The sequence below is a fragment of the Amphibalanus amphitrite genome, unplaced genomic scaffold (genome assembly GCF_019059575.1).
Source record: "Amphibalanus amphitrite isolate SeventyFive unplaced genomic scaffold, NRLGWU_Aamphi_draft 000883F_arrow, whole genome shotgun sequence".
In the NCBI taxonomy this organism is placed as follows: Eukaryota; Metazoa; Arthropoda; class Thecostraca; order Balanomorpha; family Balanidae; genus Amphibalanus; species Amphibalanus amphitrite.
Window position 1 is genome coordinate 132,437 of NW_024882377.1, and position 19,189 is coordinate 151,625.

Here is a 19,189-nt window from a genome sequence, read left to right on the forward strand (position 1 = left end):
GGCGCTTAATTTATAGTAAAATTTGAGAAATAATTTGAGTCGTCCCACTCGCATGCTATGTCACAAGTGATTGCAGTGCACCAAGCCAAAGCCGGTACGCCAGCGAGTGTGTAGGTGCTTAAGTGTACTAGGTGATCAGCCGTGAGTAAAAAAAAAACATGTGCTCATTTACAGCTATCAACAACAGTCACAACACTGAACAGAGTTGAACGGCATCGGAAATCGAAGACCAGTTACATTACAAAATATGTGTAGCTTTAGGGCGCTTATGACGTCCCTCATGGAGGGGTTGATTAGATTTGATGATAATTTTGACAATCACATTTTACTTTGGACCGAAATCTCACAATTACCATGTAACTAAAGCATCCCCCAAGGGCGTTGGTCGTATTCAATTCAATTTGTTTTCGCTGCTTATATGCGCCATTAATGTCCAAATTTGTTAACAATCACGAAAAAATCATTCACACCAGAGAACTACCCGCCTCTTCCGGGATTCGAACCCACGTCCACTCACCGGCCGGTTTCTGCGGCGCCGGTTTGCGCAGGCCTCCGACTGGCACGTCCCCGCCACGCTGGATTTGGCTGTACAGTGACCGCTGCTGTTCAGCGGGTGGTGGATCCGGCTGTACCTCTCGCCGTTTGAACACGAGATTAGAGTCGGAGTCGTATCCGTCTAAAACACTGCCGAGAATAGAGAAATTAAATGATAAACTGACAGAATCAGTAGCATTAGCTATTGATTCATGATAATGATCAAGAAATAATAAAAAATGCTGGATCTAAGAAGGCGCAAAGCAACAAGGGGATTACGATGATTTGATTAGTTGATTAAAGCTCTCTTCACAACAGCATATAATTTTCATAAGCGAATCAGAGCTCTTTCTAAACATGATCAGATGTCCTACATGACTGACTCGGATTAGCATTCATCAAGTCAGTTTGTTTCGACTTACGCTCTGGTGAAGGACCGTGGGTGGGCCGCCGCCACGGCAGCCCTTCCGGCTGCTCTCTGCAACAACATAAAAGGACAGGGATCAACAAGGGTTGCAAGAAGTGAACCGTTTGCTGAAAGATCGAACGAGATCAATGTAGATGATTTTGGGTGTGCTAGAGGTCGCGATGAGAGAGCAAAAGTCACAAGATGACATAAGAGGTCAGTATCTAATAGATGATAGGTATAACAACAGGTCAATATGGCCAATGAGGCTCAGCAACAACCAGTAATAGCCAGTAGATATATTTTTGTAGGCAATAGTACCTACATCAAATTTACAGACACCTAACATAACACAAAAGCAACAAAACAATGAGACGCGAGCACAGAAGCATCAACAAATGCTGATGCACACCGTCCACAGACAAAACAGTAACATCACAAAACAGCATACTCGTAGACAAACACAATGGCAACCACAATCATTTCAAAATAACACCCAGTCCCCATACCCGCACCCATCAAAGCACGTGTCATTCTGAGAAGACATCTTACACGTCGAGGTGGCCGGTGGTGCAGTTGGCTCCTCTGCACTACCACTGGTGACTTCACAGCAGTATCACGGTATAGAGGGGAACTTGAGTCAGTGGTGTCCGTCACAGCATGCAGAAAATCCTTGGTAAGGGAAATGGGCGGGGAGTTAGTGGGAAAACGTTTTAGTACGGTGGGTATACACATGCATAGTGCCAATCGGTGGTTGGTTGCAAAGCTCGTAAAAGTGACAACTACATTTTTTTCAGTGAGTTCGCAAATGAATAAATAAAACCTATCAGCAAAAGGCTGTGATGCACTAGCAAAGGCTTAGCTACATACAAAAGGAAACACTTTTCAATGAAGACTCAGTTGTTTAGTGCGCAGCAAAACGCTGAATTCCAGTCAACCAGGTACAGTTCAAAGATCTAAAGAAAATGATGAACTGAAATGTTAACTGTAAAAAGGAGCTGAAATACATTAGTTTTTCGAAAACATCAAGAAGCAAGCAAGCATGCAAACGGGTCGTACAAAAAAAGAACTACGAAGCCAGCGAGGTTGTTGGAAGCGAGGACAACGAGAAATGAGCAAGCACAACATAAACCACCGTAAAAGCTTTCGTACGAAGAGCACAGTGCACGCGGAGCCAACCCTACGCAACTCAACTCACATCACACAACCCTCACTATCTACAGTATGTGTGCATTGTGCGTGCATATGTATGTGCATTGTGCGTGTGAACGAACCATTCATCACTATGCGGTGCAGTGGGTTCGTTATCAACTGAGGGAGATGGGGAGGGGAGGTCGGGGTAGGGGAGATTGGATGAGAGATGTGACATGTATGTAGGTGTGGGTAGAAACAATGGAGGGGAGAATCGTTAGGGGAATCTAAAGTGGAACTTGAAATGAGATGGATGAACTGAGTCAGTATGAAATATTTATTTTCAGTAAAATGAGTGCCTAAAGATTTGCTGGCAGTTGAAATTACAAAAATGTGAATGACCTTCGGGAAAAATGTGATGGACTGTATACTGGATTACGAGAACAATTCGAGCGTTTAACAAAGCTCGAGACCAATAGCCTAATTTCTAAGAAACAACTTACGCCAAATAATGCTCTCAAACTATAACATGTATCTATCATGCAATTTGCAGTGGACTTAGTTTCAAAATCATGATACAAAACTTCACTACAGAATAATAAAAAAATCGGTCTAAATACCCACCATCCACACCTGATGGCCAGATAACCACTCTCCGACCACAATAGAAGACAAACGACCGCATCCCGAGCCGCGGCATGACAGCTATCCCGCTGAACACAATACACTGGTGTCATTACACCTGTACAGACGGCCCTGAGGGGCAGTGGGCGGGGCATGACGTGATGGGCGGGGCCTAGTTGACACGCATTTGTTGTGCACTGACGGGGTAGAGGCACGCAATGGGAGAGCGGTAGGCGGTGGGGGGTACTGGCTAGTCAGAGCCACAGTAATTTTTGCAGTGGGAGAGAGAGAGAGAGAGAGAGAGAGAGAGAGAGAGAGAGAGAGAGAGAGAGAGAGAGAGAGAGAGAGAGAGAGAGAGAGAGAGAGAGAGAGAGAGAGAGAGAGAGAGAGAGAGAGAGAAGGAGAGAGAGAGAGAGAGAGAGAGAGAGAGAGAGAGAGAGAGAGAGAGAGGGAGAGAGATAGAGAGATAGAGATAGAGATAGAGATAGAGATAGAGATAGAGATAGAGATAGAGATAGAGAGAGAAGAAAAGTTTCCGTTACAGATGGCCATAGTCGTAATCACAAGCCGCAGCACCAAATTAGCTCCGCACTAGAAGCAACTATAAATTTTATGAGATTCATAGCGTGCAGTTCTGGTCACAGTCACGTAAGCGAACTTTAGCAGATACAAATATATAAAAGTGGGCTACATTTGTCACTTATTTTATGTATTATCGGAGTGATAAAATATTTTCCAGAACATTTGGTGCAGAAAATAGCACTTTGAGGACTGCCATGCATTCAATGTCACAATTTTCATTCACTGTTATGACATGTACCTACCTATTTTGGTCAAATTTACAAAATCACCATCACCAATCACCATTCCAAGCACCTTAGCGAGCAGGGAGTATCTGGGACAGACAGGACACGTGCTTGTCACGAGATCCGACAATGGTCCTACAATTGTGGCAGGCCTGGATGTCACGAAAGAGGCGCAATACCGTAATAAAATGACGGATAGGTGTCATTGGGAGCCATCACCCCGTCATCATCCCGTCATCAGGCCGTCATCAGCCCGTCAGCACACGTCATCGCATGCCATTGCGTTGACGTGTCATCACGACAGCTTATTTGACACCTAGCCTGCAAAACTACTTCAGCGTTGGCAAGCCGAAATGATCTGATTTTGGCAATTTTGACGACTTTCTGATACAAAATAACATCAAATCTAGGCGTCCTCCACCCCATGTGACGTAAAACAAACAAGAGTAAAATAACGGTCGCACAATCAAAATAATGCACACCCACTATGCATAGGTTTTCCCCAGCATAAAACTATAGGTCAACAACCACCCTCGGATCACCGAAACTGCGACAATTGACGGCGCAGCGCGCACGCTACCACTTAGCGGCGCACTTTGACGCGGTTTGCGGCGTGATCTGGCGCGGTTTGCGGCGTGATCCGGCGCGGTTTGCGGCATGATTCGGCGCAGTCTGTGGGTTGCGGTTTTCAACCGGTAAAAATCCAGGTCAGAGACTGAATGATCGGTTTCCTGTCAGATGATGGGACGATCCCGTGGCACGCGAGCTGGGACAGTAAAATCAGAGCGAATTTATCGAAAATGACCGAAAATTGAAATGTAACGCAGGGTTCGGGGTGAGTGTGCCATGTATCGGTCAAGAACCCAATTTGGAATGGCGCGATAACTATTTGATTTCACGTCCATCAAAATCAGAAGCCTGCTTTGTAGCAAACGTGACATTCTATTGTGACATTCTATTTCGGAATAGCTGAAATATTCAATGAATGAGACATTTTTTTTTTTTGCATGTACGGTACCGACGAAAACTTATCCAGATAGAGTATATTTCTTATGTGTCTAAGGACAGAGAAAACAAATGTATGCAGTATGAATCGTTAAAATAGAATAATTTTTTTGTCCGGCGGCGAAGACTATCAATCAGCCACTTTGTCAGCCCAATAGGCGCTGTTGTAAAACAATCAATTTGACAAAACGAACGCCCATCAACCAGAAGTTAGCGCGAACTTCGCCAACAATAGCCCGATTCAGATTAATAAACTCCGTAAATTAGTCACGAAAATAATGACCCGCAATTACTGAAAATGCCAGAGGGAAAATCAATTCAGCGGTTGAATTGATAACTCCAGCATGTGCTAAAGTACCCAGAAATTATCCGCGGGATTATCTAGAGAGTTTAGATTTAACGATGACCGAGGCTATATGGCCACCAAGAGCGGGAGAAGTAGAAATTTTCACACACAAAATAGCCCGTTTGTCTTCCTTCAAGCTTTACCCCCACCCACAGAACGCTCAGGTCAAAGACGACTGATATTAGAGTTGATCCAAGTTTGTTGACAGGGGGTAATTAAGCCATTAAAACCAGCAGGAGTTATCTAATAAAATGGTGACGTCTAGTGAGGAACAGGGAGCACGCGAGGAAAGCCCCTCACAGCCGTGAGAGAAGACAGAATTAGAACCGGCTACTCGCTGGATGAACAAGGATTTATGTACCATTGCCTGCATTATGCGAATACGATAGTACCTACTTACAAGTATTGGAAAATCCTAACTGCATCCCTTACGTTACGTCAGCATTGCAACAACAAAAGTTGGCGACATCCTTTTATATTATCTCCCAGGGCTTAATGATTCATGAATATCCGATACCTCTCTGTATCCATTGCACTGTGCAGTAGGATCATCTGCATAACACAGTCCAGTCAACCCCCACCCCTGACCAGAACGAGAGGGGATGTGTGGAGGGGGCTGCTGGGGGGGGGGGCTGCTGGGGGGGGGGGGGCTTCTGGGGGGGGGCGTCGGCCCAATTTCCGGCCGCGCCACGTTGGCCGCCTGGCGTGGACTGGCGCGCCACAAACGCCGCTGCGTTCGGATGATTGCCGCCAAAACAGCGTTGCGTGCAGGGCTAGACGCCAAATGCGTGGGGTGGTTCGGGAAGAGAGAATAGCGGGAAGCGCTGGTATGGTGGCAGCGTGTTGGTGGATTCAGAATGGCGGTGTTGGATAGTGCCGGGGGCCAAATGCAGTCTTGCACCACAAAAGGTTTTGCTCGGATTTCAGCAGGTACACGGATTTCATTTGCTGGGATTGGTCCGGCTACCAGTAAACGTTTTTAATCATATTTTACGGAATCGAAATAACAATAAGTTTTGCTTCAAATGATGAACGACTGAACACGTATTTCTTTCATAAATGCAGCTGATATGATTTATGCTTGCCAACATCTTATTATTCCGTTGAATTCCATGAATTCTCGTTACAGTCAAAGCCTTATCGCCAATAGAAAAACAAGAATAGTCAGAAAGCGCCATAGTCACTTGGACCAGAGAACAGCGGTGTATACTGTATGTATGATCATGATAAGAGGTGCAAGTTACTGAGCTAAGCGTAAAACAACGCCACCTCCACCACCACAAACAATGACAAACAAAAATACACAAACAATACAATTAACCCGCGCCCAGATGGGGTCTGCCGAGCAACGCGGTCTGATGGGGGGGGGGGGGCATTTTGGCCCTCCCCCCTCAGATCTCGAGAACCACGCAACATAGCGACAAGCGGTAAACGGTGTTGGATAGCCCCAACGGGGAACTACCTTGTGACCCAACTTCATTGACCTCGGTCAAACCGATGACGTCACAGGTGAGGTCAAAGGTCGAATTTTCACCGTTTACAGGCATTTCAAGAAATGCGTTGTAAAATCGTGTAAAATGCATTTCATTGAAAATTATCGATGGGGAAATGTTCTTCAAACACATATTTTGCTATTTGAGGTCACTGATACCAGGTCAGGTCACAGAGGTCAGGTCACTGGGGGGTCACAATATGAAAGTGTCGTGTGATACATGTTTTATGGTCCATTTTACATGACAAATGCGATTATGTGGGTCAGACAGACTTTAGGGCCAGCTTAGGTCACGTTTTGGTCAAGGTCAGGTCAAGGTCAGGTCAAGGTCAGGTCAAATTAGGTCAAATTTCAAAGTTGATATTTTTGCATAAAATGGGTATCGATTCGATGCAGCTCGTCACGGGGAGTTCAATGGTGGTCTCCGTTTTGCGCTACGAGGTCTAGAATTGCTACAAATTGAGTTCAAAAATTTGACGTCATCAATTTTTAACAGTTTTTTCGCTATAACTTGGCCAAAAAAAGAGGTATCGATCTAAAATTTGGTATGTATATCGAAGAGCGCAGGGACTATCACATATATTCCGGTTTTTCGAAATTCGAAAATTTTTTTGGAAATTTTTTGAGTTTTTCTAAAAAAAAATCATTTTTTTTATTTTTGGGGGTCAAAATCCAAAAATTTCGAAAATCCGAGATAGAAGTTTTGTAGTGCCTCTTTTTCTCTACACAACCACATAAAGAACTTTAAAATTGCTTGTTAACTGTAGAATTGGTGAGCGTTTCAAGATGTCATGTTTTTTGCTCATTTTTACTCGAACATGACCTCAGTTTGACCTCAATAACTCCTGACCTGAGGTGACCTGTGACTTGAAATTTTGTGTGAAGGTGTCAAATTGATGTCCGGTAAGGTACCCAAAATTTGGCGGCGCTGCGCGCAGCCGTTTTCTCGCTATTTAAGAAAAACCACAGGGAGGGGGGGGGGGGGGCAAAATGGCCCCCCATCAGGGCGCGGGTTACCAAGTAACAGACGGGACTCAGCAATCAATTGCAATCAGCAATCAATCAACACACCATCAATTGTGGATCTCAGTAGACAGATACTATTCGGCCCAAGACTAGAGAGTGGACAGGACTACCAGCACTCCTAATTGCATTTATTCACCACTACGAAAGCAGATGATTTCTAACATCATCATTCCAAGAATATAGAGAATGACTTGGTAGAACAAATCACAGTATCAGCAACGAAGAGAAATCAGCGCACAAAAGTCCCCACAATACCGTGGACAATGGACAACAAGCTGAAGCACATGGAAAATATGTGCCAGGTTTCAGCAAACATCAAAAGCAAGACAAACCGTCTATAGAGTTTATAACCATTCTGAGCTGTTGCACGCCATAGTGAAGCTATTTAGGGGAGATCCGTGTAAGACGCCCAGGGTCGGTAAGAGGCCCCATCGCTTTTTTTACCAAACCAATAATGTTATTTATTTTTTAATGTTCTTGTAAAGCAGAAGCCCTCTTGAAACAACAACTCACGAAACCTGAGGTATCAGGTGCGTCGCAGCGACTTTTGGTAAGCCTGTTTCTGTTTTTGCCCCTTTACTTGCTAGATATATGCATCTTTATCACCCTTATATATCTGAAAAAACAATGACTATCAAATGCAATCTTATCTCATCGAAATTGTCACATGTTAGCTTCAGAATAGACCATGTTGTGGTGCGCTGCAAATGTCTCATAAACCATAAATATTGTGACGTTAAAACACTGTATTTTTTTAAGAGGCCCTCCCTTCGAGGATTATAAAACGCCCCCCCCCCCGATAAAAAACGCCCCCGATGCTAAAACGCCTGCACCTGCGGCAGGCGTGGCATTCTTTTTTCAAGGAGTTTGTTTTTGTTTCTTTTTTTCTGTTTCTTTTTCTAGAGGTAATAGGTACAATTTTCGTTGGTCATCAGCGTTTGGTTGTGCTAGTTTTCGCATTGTTCGAGCGCTTTGGAAGTGTTATTGGTTTCGATAACACCGTATTTGCTTAGCTTTTCGAAATAAAAGGCCTTGCAGCTGTGTTCGCAAAACGTCTTTTACAAGTCGACTTGCCTTGTTAAACGCCCGAGGGGGGGGGGCGTCTTACCATACCCATAGTGTAAGAGGCCCTTTTGCAACTTTTTCCAAAATGTTAAAGTTTACGGTTTGTGTACCCCCTAGATTCATTTTGAATGCAAATATGTATGGGAAAATGATGCATGCTCACAGCGCATGCACACGTTAGCTCTTAAATATTATCAGTTGTCTAAAAATAGCAACTGAGCTTAAGGGGGGGCCTCCTGCACCACTCTCCCCTAATGATTTCAGCTCACTCATATATTTTGAACCAGTAGTTTTCATAGGTTGTACCTGTACGAAAATACAGGTTTTCAAAAACTTTTAAGATATTTGTTGAAACCTGGGACAATACGTTACACAAGCATACCGTGTCAATGTTGTGTATTATGTCGTCAACAAACTGAAACAAAACAAATGAAACATGACTGTTGAGAAGGAAACCCTGAAAACTAAGTAGCCGTTGGCCACACATGGTATGGTTCAGATTATGGAGTTTCGTTTATTAGACAACTTAAGCACGTCATACAACGGGAGTTTTAGAGCACAGCGCCCTTTAATGAGGTTTTATGTCGTATCGGAGGATAAAGGGCAAGTACTTACGCAAAACATGCACCAAGCATAAATAAAATTCGCGTATTACGGACATATTGATAATTTCAGAGGTAAAAGATCGTTCTTTCCATCGCACAACTAAGTCTAACTCTATTTATATCCCTACCGAGAAAGCCGACACCTTGAATCTCCCACCAAAATGACTTTATCGCACGCACTGCTGCCACATTTCATTTCTAAATTACACCGCTATAATAGCCTGTCACTCTCGCACACGCAGCCTTTACGGTCAAATCCTCCTGAGCTTAATTCTACCCTTCATTTAAGCCTGAGTCCTTTCTAGCCTCGGCCAAGCTTCTGTAAAACTCAGCTGAGACTGCGACTCAACCTCGCTCAATAGAGCTTCCAACGAGTTGCTAAGCTCAGTCGTCTTCCGCTAGACACTTATACGCTCTCCAAATAACTGACATAAATTATTCATGGACTGCGACAGAAGTTTGACGATGGAAACTCCTGACTCGGAGCGCGCTAAGTTCGTTACACACGGACGAAGTCTATGTGGAAATGGTAGCGAAAAGCAGAGCAAAGTCGGCCTTCAGATTAGCAAAGTGGAGGAAAAGCCAAGTCAAACTGAGACTTTCTAGGGGACAGTTATAGTTTGCGTTGCATATTCTGGATATGATAAATTGGCATGCTTTAACATAGTATGTTGTTAAGGGTAGCACGCTGTATTCCTGTTTCGTGTTTCCATTCACAAATTTACGGAAGAAATAAGAACACCTATAGGTAAACATCTGAACGTCAGTTTGCCACGACCGTTCAGCTCCCGTCGAACCCCATACATTGTCCATACAGATACCGACATCCACCATGGCCCCGTGAATCTGTTGAATCATCATGGTGTCAGACAGACGATAGCCGCGGGCGATGGACCGAGAAAATCAAGGACGGCGTAATTCATCAACAGCGGCACGCTAAAACGCTGCACTTTTGGCGTGTTACGAGGGTAATGCGATAAACTACTGTGGTTTTGTTTTGTTAGGTAAATTTTGACTGAGGAGGCCTCATGGAGATAGTGAAAATAGTTTGCCCAAAGATGACCATTCAGACTTGAACTGCTTGGTGTATGCAATCAAAGTGACTCAATTTCAGGAATAACCCAATGTCCAAATAGACGTATAATGTGCGTGCTATAACAAGCGTAAAATCACGCTATTTCCAACTACCCTCATTGTAAACGGGCATGTAACTGCTTGCATCACGAACGCATATGACACAAAAGTGAGCAAATCTAACAAATCGCAAATAATACTGTCAAATTCTGACATCTGAATTAACGTGCGCGTGGTTAGGAACGATACATTCTGTCAACTGTCATAAAACTCAGCAATAAAAATGACGTCCAAATGATCAACTAAGCATGATTTACCAGCCGGAAGTACGGCTAAACGCGAACAAAAGACAGCGTAGAATACGCCGTTCAGAGATTGATGACATGGGCCATTGTGTTTGGAAACGGCAGGACGTGGGAAAAAAGGTGGGCAAACGGTGACCTAGTACGCGGGCTAGGGTGGCAGCATTCAGCATGCATAGAGAGCCGACACTGGAGCCAAAATAGACTCGACATGGGATAAATGTTAGTTATGAAAATAGCGCAAAAGTTTTATTGCACTGAACAAATGGCTGTATTTCATTCTGAACCGCCCTAAAATTGCTGGGGATGGAAATAATTTTACAGTGAATTTATGAGTTAAACTGACTAGGGAAAATATCAATCTAGTTCGCGCAGCCATTCACTCTATCATTTCCTCCCTCATTCACTCACTCATAAACTCATTCGTTCGACACGTGACTCATTCCGGCAAGTGACATCACCAGCAATTCATTCGCTCAGCACGTAAAAAAACAGCTAAAAATCTCCCTATCACTCTGTGAAATAAACACTCACACCTTTCATTCGATTCGTTCTGAGAGTTATACAACTCCTAACTCACCTCCCGTGCCTCTCGTTCAGCGAGTGATGAGTGTCCCGGTAGGTAGTCCTCAATCCTGCCCGGCTGGTTCCGGTACAGTGGCTTCTTCTGAACGGAGGACGGCCGGAAACTGCTGGGAACGAGATAGAGCGATGGGTCAGACGAAATCGGGGATAGAGGGGAGAAAAATCAGAGATGTTGTCACGATCCCTCGTGGACATATTATCTTGTCTCTTCTGTGTGTGATGATCGAAGTGTTGTCACTGTGCAAGTTATGTTTTGTTTTTGAGCTATGCTATTTCATAACTGAAGTTCTTGATCTTCCCATACGAAAACAAATGGACAAAGGATATACATCATTATATAAACCCGCTAAAAAGTGTCTTATAGTTGCAATACTTCAACAGTAAACATTCAGTACAACCTCACCTCGCACTTCGAAAATTATAATTGCGCAAGCATTCACTTCATGGAACAGTTTTCACGGCTTGTTAGCATTAGTGATGGATCGTTTTCAAATTTACAGCCTCCGCAAAGCTACTCAAGCCCTAACGGCCCGCACACCACGACCAATTTACGGCTCATCAATCATACTCATTTGGACGAAATTGGCAATAGCTATGGATCATGAAACGATCCGAACATTTTGTAGCTGATGCAATGAAGAGTCTTGCGTTTTTATAAACGTTTGCTATAAATGTTTGCGGGCACGAACATCAACAAACTGCTGCATTTAGCTATTGATATCCCGCATTCAATTGTAGAGCCATCTTGTCTATCTATTATACGCAACCTAAAACACTTTTTGTCACAGGGGCCCGGGAACGATTTTCAAGTTGGGGGGGCGAGCCTAAAATGCCTGACATAATGCATATGAAACAGTGGCGTAGCTAGGCGTCTAAGGGGACACGTACCCCCCCCCCCATCGGATTAAAGGGACCATCGGATCCGAGGGGCCCTAAGGCGCCATTTGACCGCTGAGGGTTAACGATGGCCATATTCTACTCAGAAGGGCCCCATGGGGCTCGTTAGAGCACCTCATGGGCCCTAAATAGCCACACGAAGATCTCCCTAAGGGCCCCACGCCGGCTTCTGAGGGCCTCTTGCGGCTTTTAAGGGCACCTCGGTGGTCTCTAAAGGCCCGTTACTGGCCTCTGAGAGGTCTTACCGGCCTATGAGGGGCCAGTTCTAGGGGCATTTCCCGCCTGTGATGGTCCCACACTTATTTTTTCTGAGGGCCCCATAACGGCAACTGTGGGGCCCTCGTCGGCGCCTATGAGGGCCCACACCGGTGTCTCTGAGGGTTTCACACCCCCAACTCTGAGTGCCTACACCAGTGCCTATTAACCCGGCGGCCGCTGGGCCTCCGCGCCACCCGCCGGCCGCTGGGGGGGGGCATATAGTTGCCCCCCCTTTACTTCTGCGACGATATCGTCGCAACGCGAAGAGATAGAGAAGCGAAACTTTGCACACATCTTCCTGAATACCTAGCCGAGGTTGTGTACAAATTTGGTGTCGATCCCATTTGAAATGACGTCACAGTGACGTCATAAGTGAAATTATAGATTTGCGACTCTCATATTCCTCACGATACATCAGATATATGGGACCGAATGTAAAGGGTCGATTATTGGTCAGAAACTAGATGGAAGTGTAGTTTAATGTTTTAGGATGACAGCAGGTGCTGTCTAGTTCATTTACAGTTGAGTTTCATGCTCAGCGTCATCAGAAACGGTCCATATCGGAAAACGACAAAACTTTATGACGTCACTGTGACGTCATCTTAGGTGCTACAACCACCAAACTTTCCTCAAACATTGCCTAGGTATTCATTTGAAGCTATGCCAAGTTTCACGTTCGTAGCTCATCAGGTTTCGGAGATATTTTACAAAACGTAAAGGGGGGGCAACTTTATGCCCCCCCCCAGCGGCTCGTGGGTTAAAGTCCTATATCGGCGGCTCTGAGGACCCAACCAACACCTGCGCATAGATAAAGGCCACCCACTGGTGACTTTTGAGGGCCCCACACCGGTGACTCTGAGGGCCCCACCGGCGTCTGACAGTACCATGCCGGTCTCTAAGGACCCCACAGGACTTCTTCTGTCGGATTAAGGACCCCTTGCCAGTCACTGAGACCCCCTGCCGGCTTGTAGAGAGTTCGCATCAGCAGCTCTAAAGGCCCCACACCCGTCTGTAACGGCTCCACATCAGCGTCTATGAGGGCCCACAGCAACGCCTGTAAGGACCCTCGTCGGCGCCTCTGAGAGAATCACACTAGCATCTCTGAGCGCCACACCGGCACCTGCATGGCGGTCCCACACCGGTGCCTCTAAAGGCCCCTTACCGGCGGCTCTGAGGGCCCTACGCCGGTGATTCTGAGGGTGCACCCGATAACCGAAGGCACCACACAAGCCCTTAGTGTCGCTGAGCTTTAATCCCATACCGGCCTTCCGAGGGCGCCACGTCAGTGCACTCATTGGCTGCCCCACACCCCTCCATCACACCCGGAGCGGGTAAACTGTGTTATACCTATAGCAACGATTTTACCACCGTTGTACATACGTTATGTATTTCTCAAAGTTGACTCAAGCTGGTGCAGTATAGAATCTGGCCTGCCAAACTTACGCCCAAGGTCAGGCCCAAATCAAAGCGGGATGACAATAGCAGATGTTGTCAAATCGATACTGTATCAGCAGAAACCATTCGGATGGCAAGGAAATGCCGCGTGTTGATGTGTAGATGTATAAAGGAAACAAGAAGGAAAGAAGTCCGGAAAAGGGAGGAAAGATCTTTTCTCGCTGCCTCAATGTTGAGGGGGCGCCGCCCCCTCGGCTCCCAAGTTGGGAGGGCAAGCGCCCCCGCTGCCCCCCCTGTTCCCGGGTCTATGCTTTTTGATACGGAAAACAACATATAAGCACAACCTCCGCGAATACGCATTTTCAAGAAAACTTCGGCAAACCTTTCTGAACTTCAACTGATACCAATACTCCCCGCACACACCAATGCGAGGCGAAAAGAGCACCAACGCACACTAAATACACAACATACTATTCCACATATTGTGATGCATCAAAGCACGATTATTCCCCGACGTAAAAGAGTAGGGGAAGTTGGGGGAACGCCGAATACTTTTTTTCTGACGCCCGTAGCACGCAAGGTAGACAACATAAGCTATTCTTGTTGGCGTCATTCGAGAGGCCAGTCTTTTGTCTTTCAAACATACCAGGCGCATTTGATGAATTCGCATACCGTTAAGCGCAAAAACTAAAAATATCAAAGAACTGACTTTTTCGGCGTTGCCCCGGACTGCGGGGAAAGCCGAAAATGGGATAAATGATCTACGAGGAATGCAGACATTGATGTTTTGCCAATTTATCTCAAACTTTATCCAAAATTCATCAAAGCTGACACGCGTTTTAAGAGCTTGAGGACGCTTGGTGCACACTGGAAGTTATAATTGTGTGATATAATAAAAAAAAGCTAGGTAAATCATTCCTTATAGGTAACAGGCCGTTGTGCCGGCTGAAAGTGTAATTTGTTTGACTAAAAATACGCGTTGCTATTCTACAGCAGTAAAGTCCACGTAGCGTGCTTTAACGTGCGTAATTGCACGTTTTCGGCATTACCCCAGCCAGCCATACTTTCATTTGCAGGCCCATTACTTTTAAACATGCTGTATAAATTTCAAATAGGCAGCACACTTATGCAAAGACATGCTGAAGATTACTTGACCGAATTGGCCAGACAAACGGTAGCATAATGAGTAAGAAATGCAGCTTCAAAGGCGCATGTAGTACAAGGGAAACGTACCTTGAAAACGCTTTTGGCGCCCTCACAGCCGAAGTATTCCAAATGACAACTCGTAACAAACATGCGACAATTGTAGTCACTTAAGCTTCAGAGCATCACTGAGACGTGGCATCCATGTCGTACGGTTTTAGAAATATCTCGAATTTCGGCTTTGCCCCAACTCCGGCATTGCCCCAACTTCCCCTACATTCGCCACGCGCTCGCATTTACCCTCGTACACACCTGTACTAGCATCAACTCCTTTTTATGTCGTCTTACCAACATTCCACTAACACCTCTCACCGTGTCAGCCCCCACCACGTGACTGAGACTTAAGGAGCACCTCCCCACAGACTTTGCGACACCGCAATCGACCGTTCATCACGTGACCCTGGCGCCGACGGTCGGTTGATGTCATGTGACCAACAGTCGTTCAATAGGAGCTGGGGGTTAGGCCAGCTGACGGGGCGGGGGGGGGGGGTAGGCCACATGGAAGTGGGGAGGGGGGAGGGTCAGGTGTTGTGACTATAGGTCAAGTGCAAGAGGCTGAACCAGTGGATGTTCGTACATTGAAATGAAAGGAGTGTGATGTGGTCACGGGGTAGAGATGAGGTGAAACATTTCACATTATTTTGCACAGCTCACATAAGTTATCATTGTCCATTAATTAAATGGTTCTGCCAATCTGTAGACAAGAACCTGCCCCAACTCTGACACTGTTCAATGCAAAGGAAGCGAAAAAGCAATGCCCTCCCCCGGGAATCGAACCCAGCTACTCACTCGTCTGTCTGATCAGCGTTTCTGCCGAACACTCCCCGACGTCCTCCGTCAGATTCGTACCCTCCTTCCGGTTCACTGGAGTAGCCGCCGCCCTGATAGTTGTACCGTCCTGCCGCCAGAGGGCTACGGTCAAGGTCATTCCCACGCAGTACACTGGCGTTGTGCACACGGGCAGGTGAGGTGACAGCTTTGTGTACTCACACGACAAAATAGCCTGGGTTTTACAGATAGGTTTGAAGAATGCGGGGACAGGAAAAAAGTTGACAGGCTTTGATAATGCGATGGGTTACATGATGGTTGAAGCATGCTAAAGAAAAGCCCACCTTGCGATCAGATAGGCTGAACTGAATGTAGACAAAGACGCGGTATTCAAATTGAGTAGGCATCTTTTGTCTCAGTTGCCGTTATGTCAGCCATGTGTGTTAGAAATATTGCATTCCATAATGTATGTGTACCAGATCAGTCATTAGCACTGAGGTATGCCATCATCCACTGTCATTGTAGGAGAGTGTGAGCCGTGAGTTTTGCGTTCTCTCAGTGGAAACGGAGTGTCTATTCACCAGCTGGTTTGATTATACCTAATGCAAGTAACTACTATGATAAAATATTAGACCATTATATACAACATCATCGTATCAAATGAATGATCAAAGTAAACACTGGAAACCTTCAACAGTCCAAAACAGTGCGCCAATGAACAACTCTGTCATGTTTCAGTATGCTATCTGGCTTACCAAATCGTCTCGCCAACATTTTGCACATTTACACCCAAGTGCAACCACTACCTAACACAGCACATGTCTTGTTCAACACACCACTACTATCACAGCTACACGAACAAATCCCAACCAATCACACACCACCAACACAATATCGCAGTCTCGCAAACTCTCGCACTCGCACGGTTTCACGAACACCTCACGTTACGAAGTTCATAGGAACACTGATAGGGACTCGCGGCCAAACCTTGGCACTGACGGTAGCTTACAGATAAACTATCGTGGTGATAGCACATATCAGAAAGTTAGATTAGATTGCTGAAGTAAATTTACTCAAGATTGAGAGTTGCGGCACTTCAGAAACTGTGAATGAATGGCATAGTGGAACGATGTGACGAATGAATGACGAACTAAGTTTGTGTTGCACTTTCTGCAAAAGGTGGTTGATCGACTTCTTTACAATCATACTTAGCATTGATATGCTACGTTTTCAAATTTAATTGATCACAGTTGTGTTTCAAGTCTTTAATTTCATTACACAAGCGTCGACTCAATAGTCAATAAAAATGCTCTCCATCATCGACACAACACTAATCCTGTAGGTACATCAAACTTGAATGCACCTTTCTAACCAATGACAGCCATCATTGCCATCAGAAGCATCGCCAACGCCAGCAGATCGGCAAGAATAACAGCACCAGTTCCTATCTATCAGCAGACAGCACCAATACCAATACCAGCACAAGAATCAGCCAGCCCCAAAGCTGGCACTATAAAAGCGCCAACACCATTACCAATATCAGCACCAGCACCAGTATCTCCTAGCACTAACATCGGCACTATAAAAGCTCCAACACCAGCACCAATACCAGCACCAACGCCAGCACCAACGCCAGCACCAACAACAGCACTAACACCAGCACTATAAAGGCACCAACACCAGCACTACAAAAGCACCAACACCGGTACCAAACATCACTCACATCCAGGGGTGTCGTTTTCCGAAAATGATTGGTAGGGCCCAAAAGGCGGCGGACGACGGTATGTGACGGGGGTTTACCAAGGTAGGGTACCCCCAAATTTGCCTTTCTCATTGGATTTCGGCCACTTGTTTTTCCACCGTGGTCACTGACAAGACAAACTCAAGTAAAATAAAAAAGCTTGCAAATCTAGGCTCTCACCGGACCTTATGCACAAAACGTGCAGCTATAGGGGAAGCCGGGGGAAGCCCGGCATAGTAAGCTCTTTTTCATTTTTATTACATAGGTACCATACGTGCTGTATAAAATGTTGATATCCTGCTAGCTAGCTAAGTTCATTGGCCGTGTTTTCCCAAAAATTCGGTTTCGTGGAATAAGTATAAGGTTGAGAAAATCGAGTTTTAAAAAAGTGCTGATTTTTCTGGGGTAAGCCCGGCATAGGGGTAACGCCGGCCACCTCCCCAGCGCTTTACCTACAACGAGTTGATGAAACCATTATGTGTTTTCCAAATATTAACGGAAAGTGAAATATTAAGGTACTGATTAGCTCTGGACATCTTAGAGTTTATGTCATAACTGGTATTTTAGTTAGCGTCTACTACATGTACAGTACAGGTCGATGAAAATCGTGATGCAAAATTGACAAAAAATGTGTATTTCAAAATTCCTTAAAATTTATTTTTCTTTTTACCTTAACCCATTTATGCCCAGGAATATTGACCATCATGAAAATCGACGAAATCAAAATATGTTATGCTCCTACCAGGGCCTTGTATGGAATTGAAAATAATTTTTGCCTGCAGCAAAAGTTTCTCGAGAAAAACGTAAAAAACATGCGTTGCGAAATCGCAACGAAGGGCACACCGGGCGCCATCAGCGTTGCGAAAACGCAACGACGGGCACATCAGACGGACATAAAGTACACTGAACTGCCGTATATGCTAATATGTTTTGACAAAACATCAATCAACTGTTGACAACTATTGCTTGAAAATGCGGAACCCACATCCGTCATGCTCTATAACCCGCCTAAGAGCCTCAGTGAGGAAGCATAACTTCATGATTCGCGAACGGGGAGATGGCAACACGGTCATTATCAACCATTTACGTTGTCCATTGCTGTTCATTTAAAGTTGTGGTCGACACGTATCCAGGGTGATGCTTTCTTTTTGGAAGCTAGACAGATCCATTACCTCCACCTATCAGACCCTGCACAGTGCACACTGAAAACAATTAAACGGAGGATTGGGAGTAAACCAGTGCCTCTCGTATGCACGCATATCCGCAATCATTTTTAACCACCCTCCTAGGAGTAAAGTTAAATTCCATTGCAGGTTAGTCGTACCCACTCTCAGCAAAAAGAAAAAAGGACCGATCCGGCTCTAACAAATTACCCGCGTAAGGCGTATAGCGCATCACAACAAATCGACTCCCAGTTTATCATGTTTACACCTAATCCAAAATTTTCATGGCCCCACTCTCAGCGACCTTCACGTGTAACCTCTTTCTCGAGACAATGCCAGGACAGAATGGTGATTCGACGTCAATCCGTCCTTTCCATCTTCAGGATAGTTGAATCCTCCTCCACGCCTCATCCCCCTGTTCCGGGCTGGACCGGCAACGTATATCGCAATCGGGCAGCTCACATAGGAGCGCGCCTGTAGCCGGGTGCAGTGAGTGCTTGGGAGGGGGGAAGGGGGTGGGTTATGGGTGGCGGCTGCCCACTGGCTGGGCTCAGTCTCCAGTCTACGATTGACCGTGTCCGGTCAGACAAATGTCTCCCCTAATTCCAATAATCCTGCTAGCTCTAAAAATGGTCTGATTAGATAAAAAGCCTATCAAAGTAAGAAAACAGACGTATACTCCACATCAAGCAGCTTATGAATCTATGCGAGTTATGAATCCTAAAAATTATTATTTTCCCATGGGTCCGCCCTCATTACCCCT

General features: G+C 45.4%; 1 protein-coding gene across 25 annotated transcripts in view; it reads right to left on the bottom strand.

Annotated features, from left to right (window-relative positions):
- The window catches only part of LOC122367622, a 100,798-nt gene that overhangs the window by 32,667 nt on the left and 48,942 nt on the right, over nucleotides 1-19,189 (bottom strand). For 8 of the 25 annotated variants that reach the window (XM_043340898.1, XM_043340896.1, XM_043340901.1 and 5 more), the window contains 5 exons: nucleotides 15,544-15,652; nucleotides 10,997-11,108; nucleotides 1,493-1,612; nucleotides 957-1,012; nucleotides 518-684 (listed from right to left, as the gene is read on the bottom strand). In XM_043340898.1, the coding sequence (XP_043196833.1) occupies nucleotides 518-684; nucleotides 957-1,012; nucleotides 1,493-1,612; nucleotides 10,997-11,108; nucleotides 15,544-15,652 (564 nt within the window). The remainder of the gene's footprint in view (nucleotides 1-517; nucleotides 685-956; nucleotides 1,013-1,492; nucleotides 1,613-10,996; nucleotides 11,109-15,543; nucleotides 15,653-19,189) is intronic. The other 17 variants (XM_043340913.1, XM_043340911.1, XM_043340915.1 and 14 more) reach the window with 3 other exon arrangements.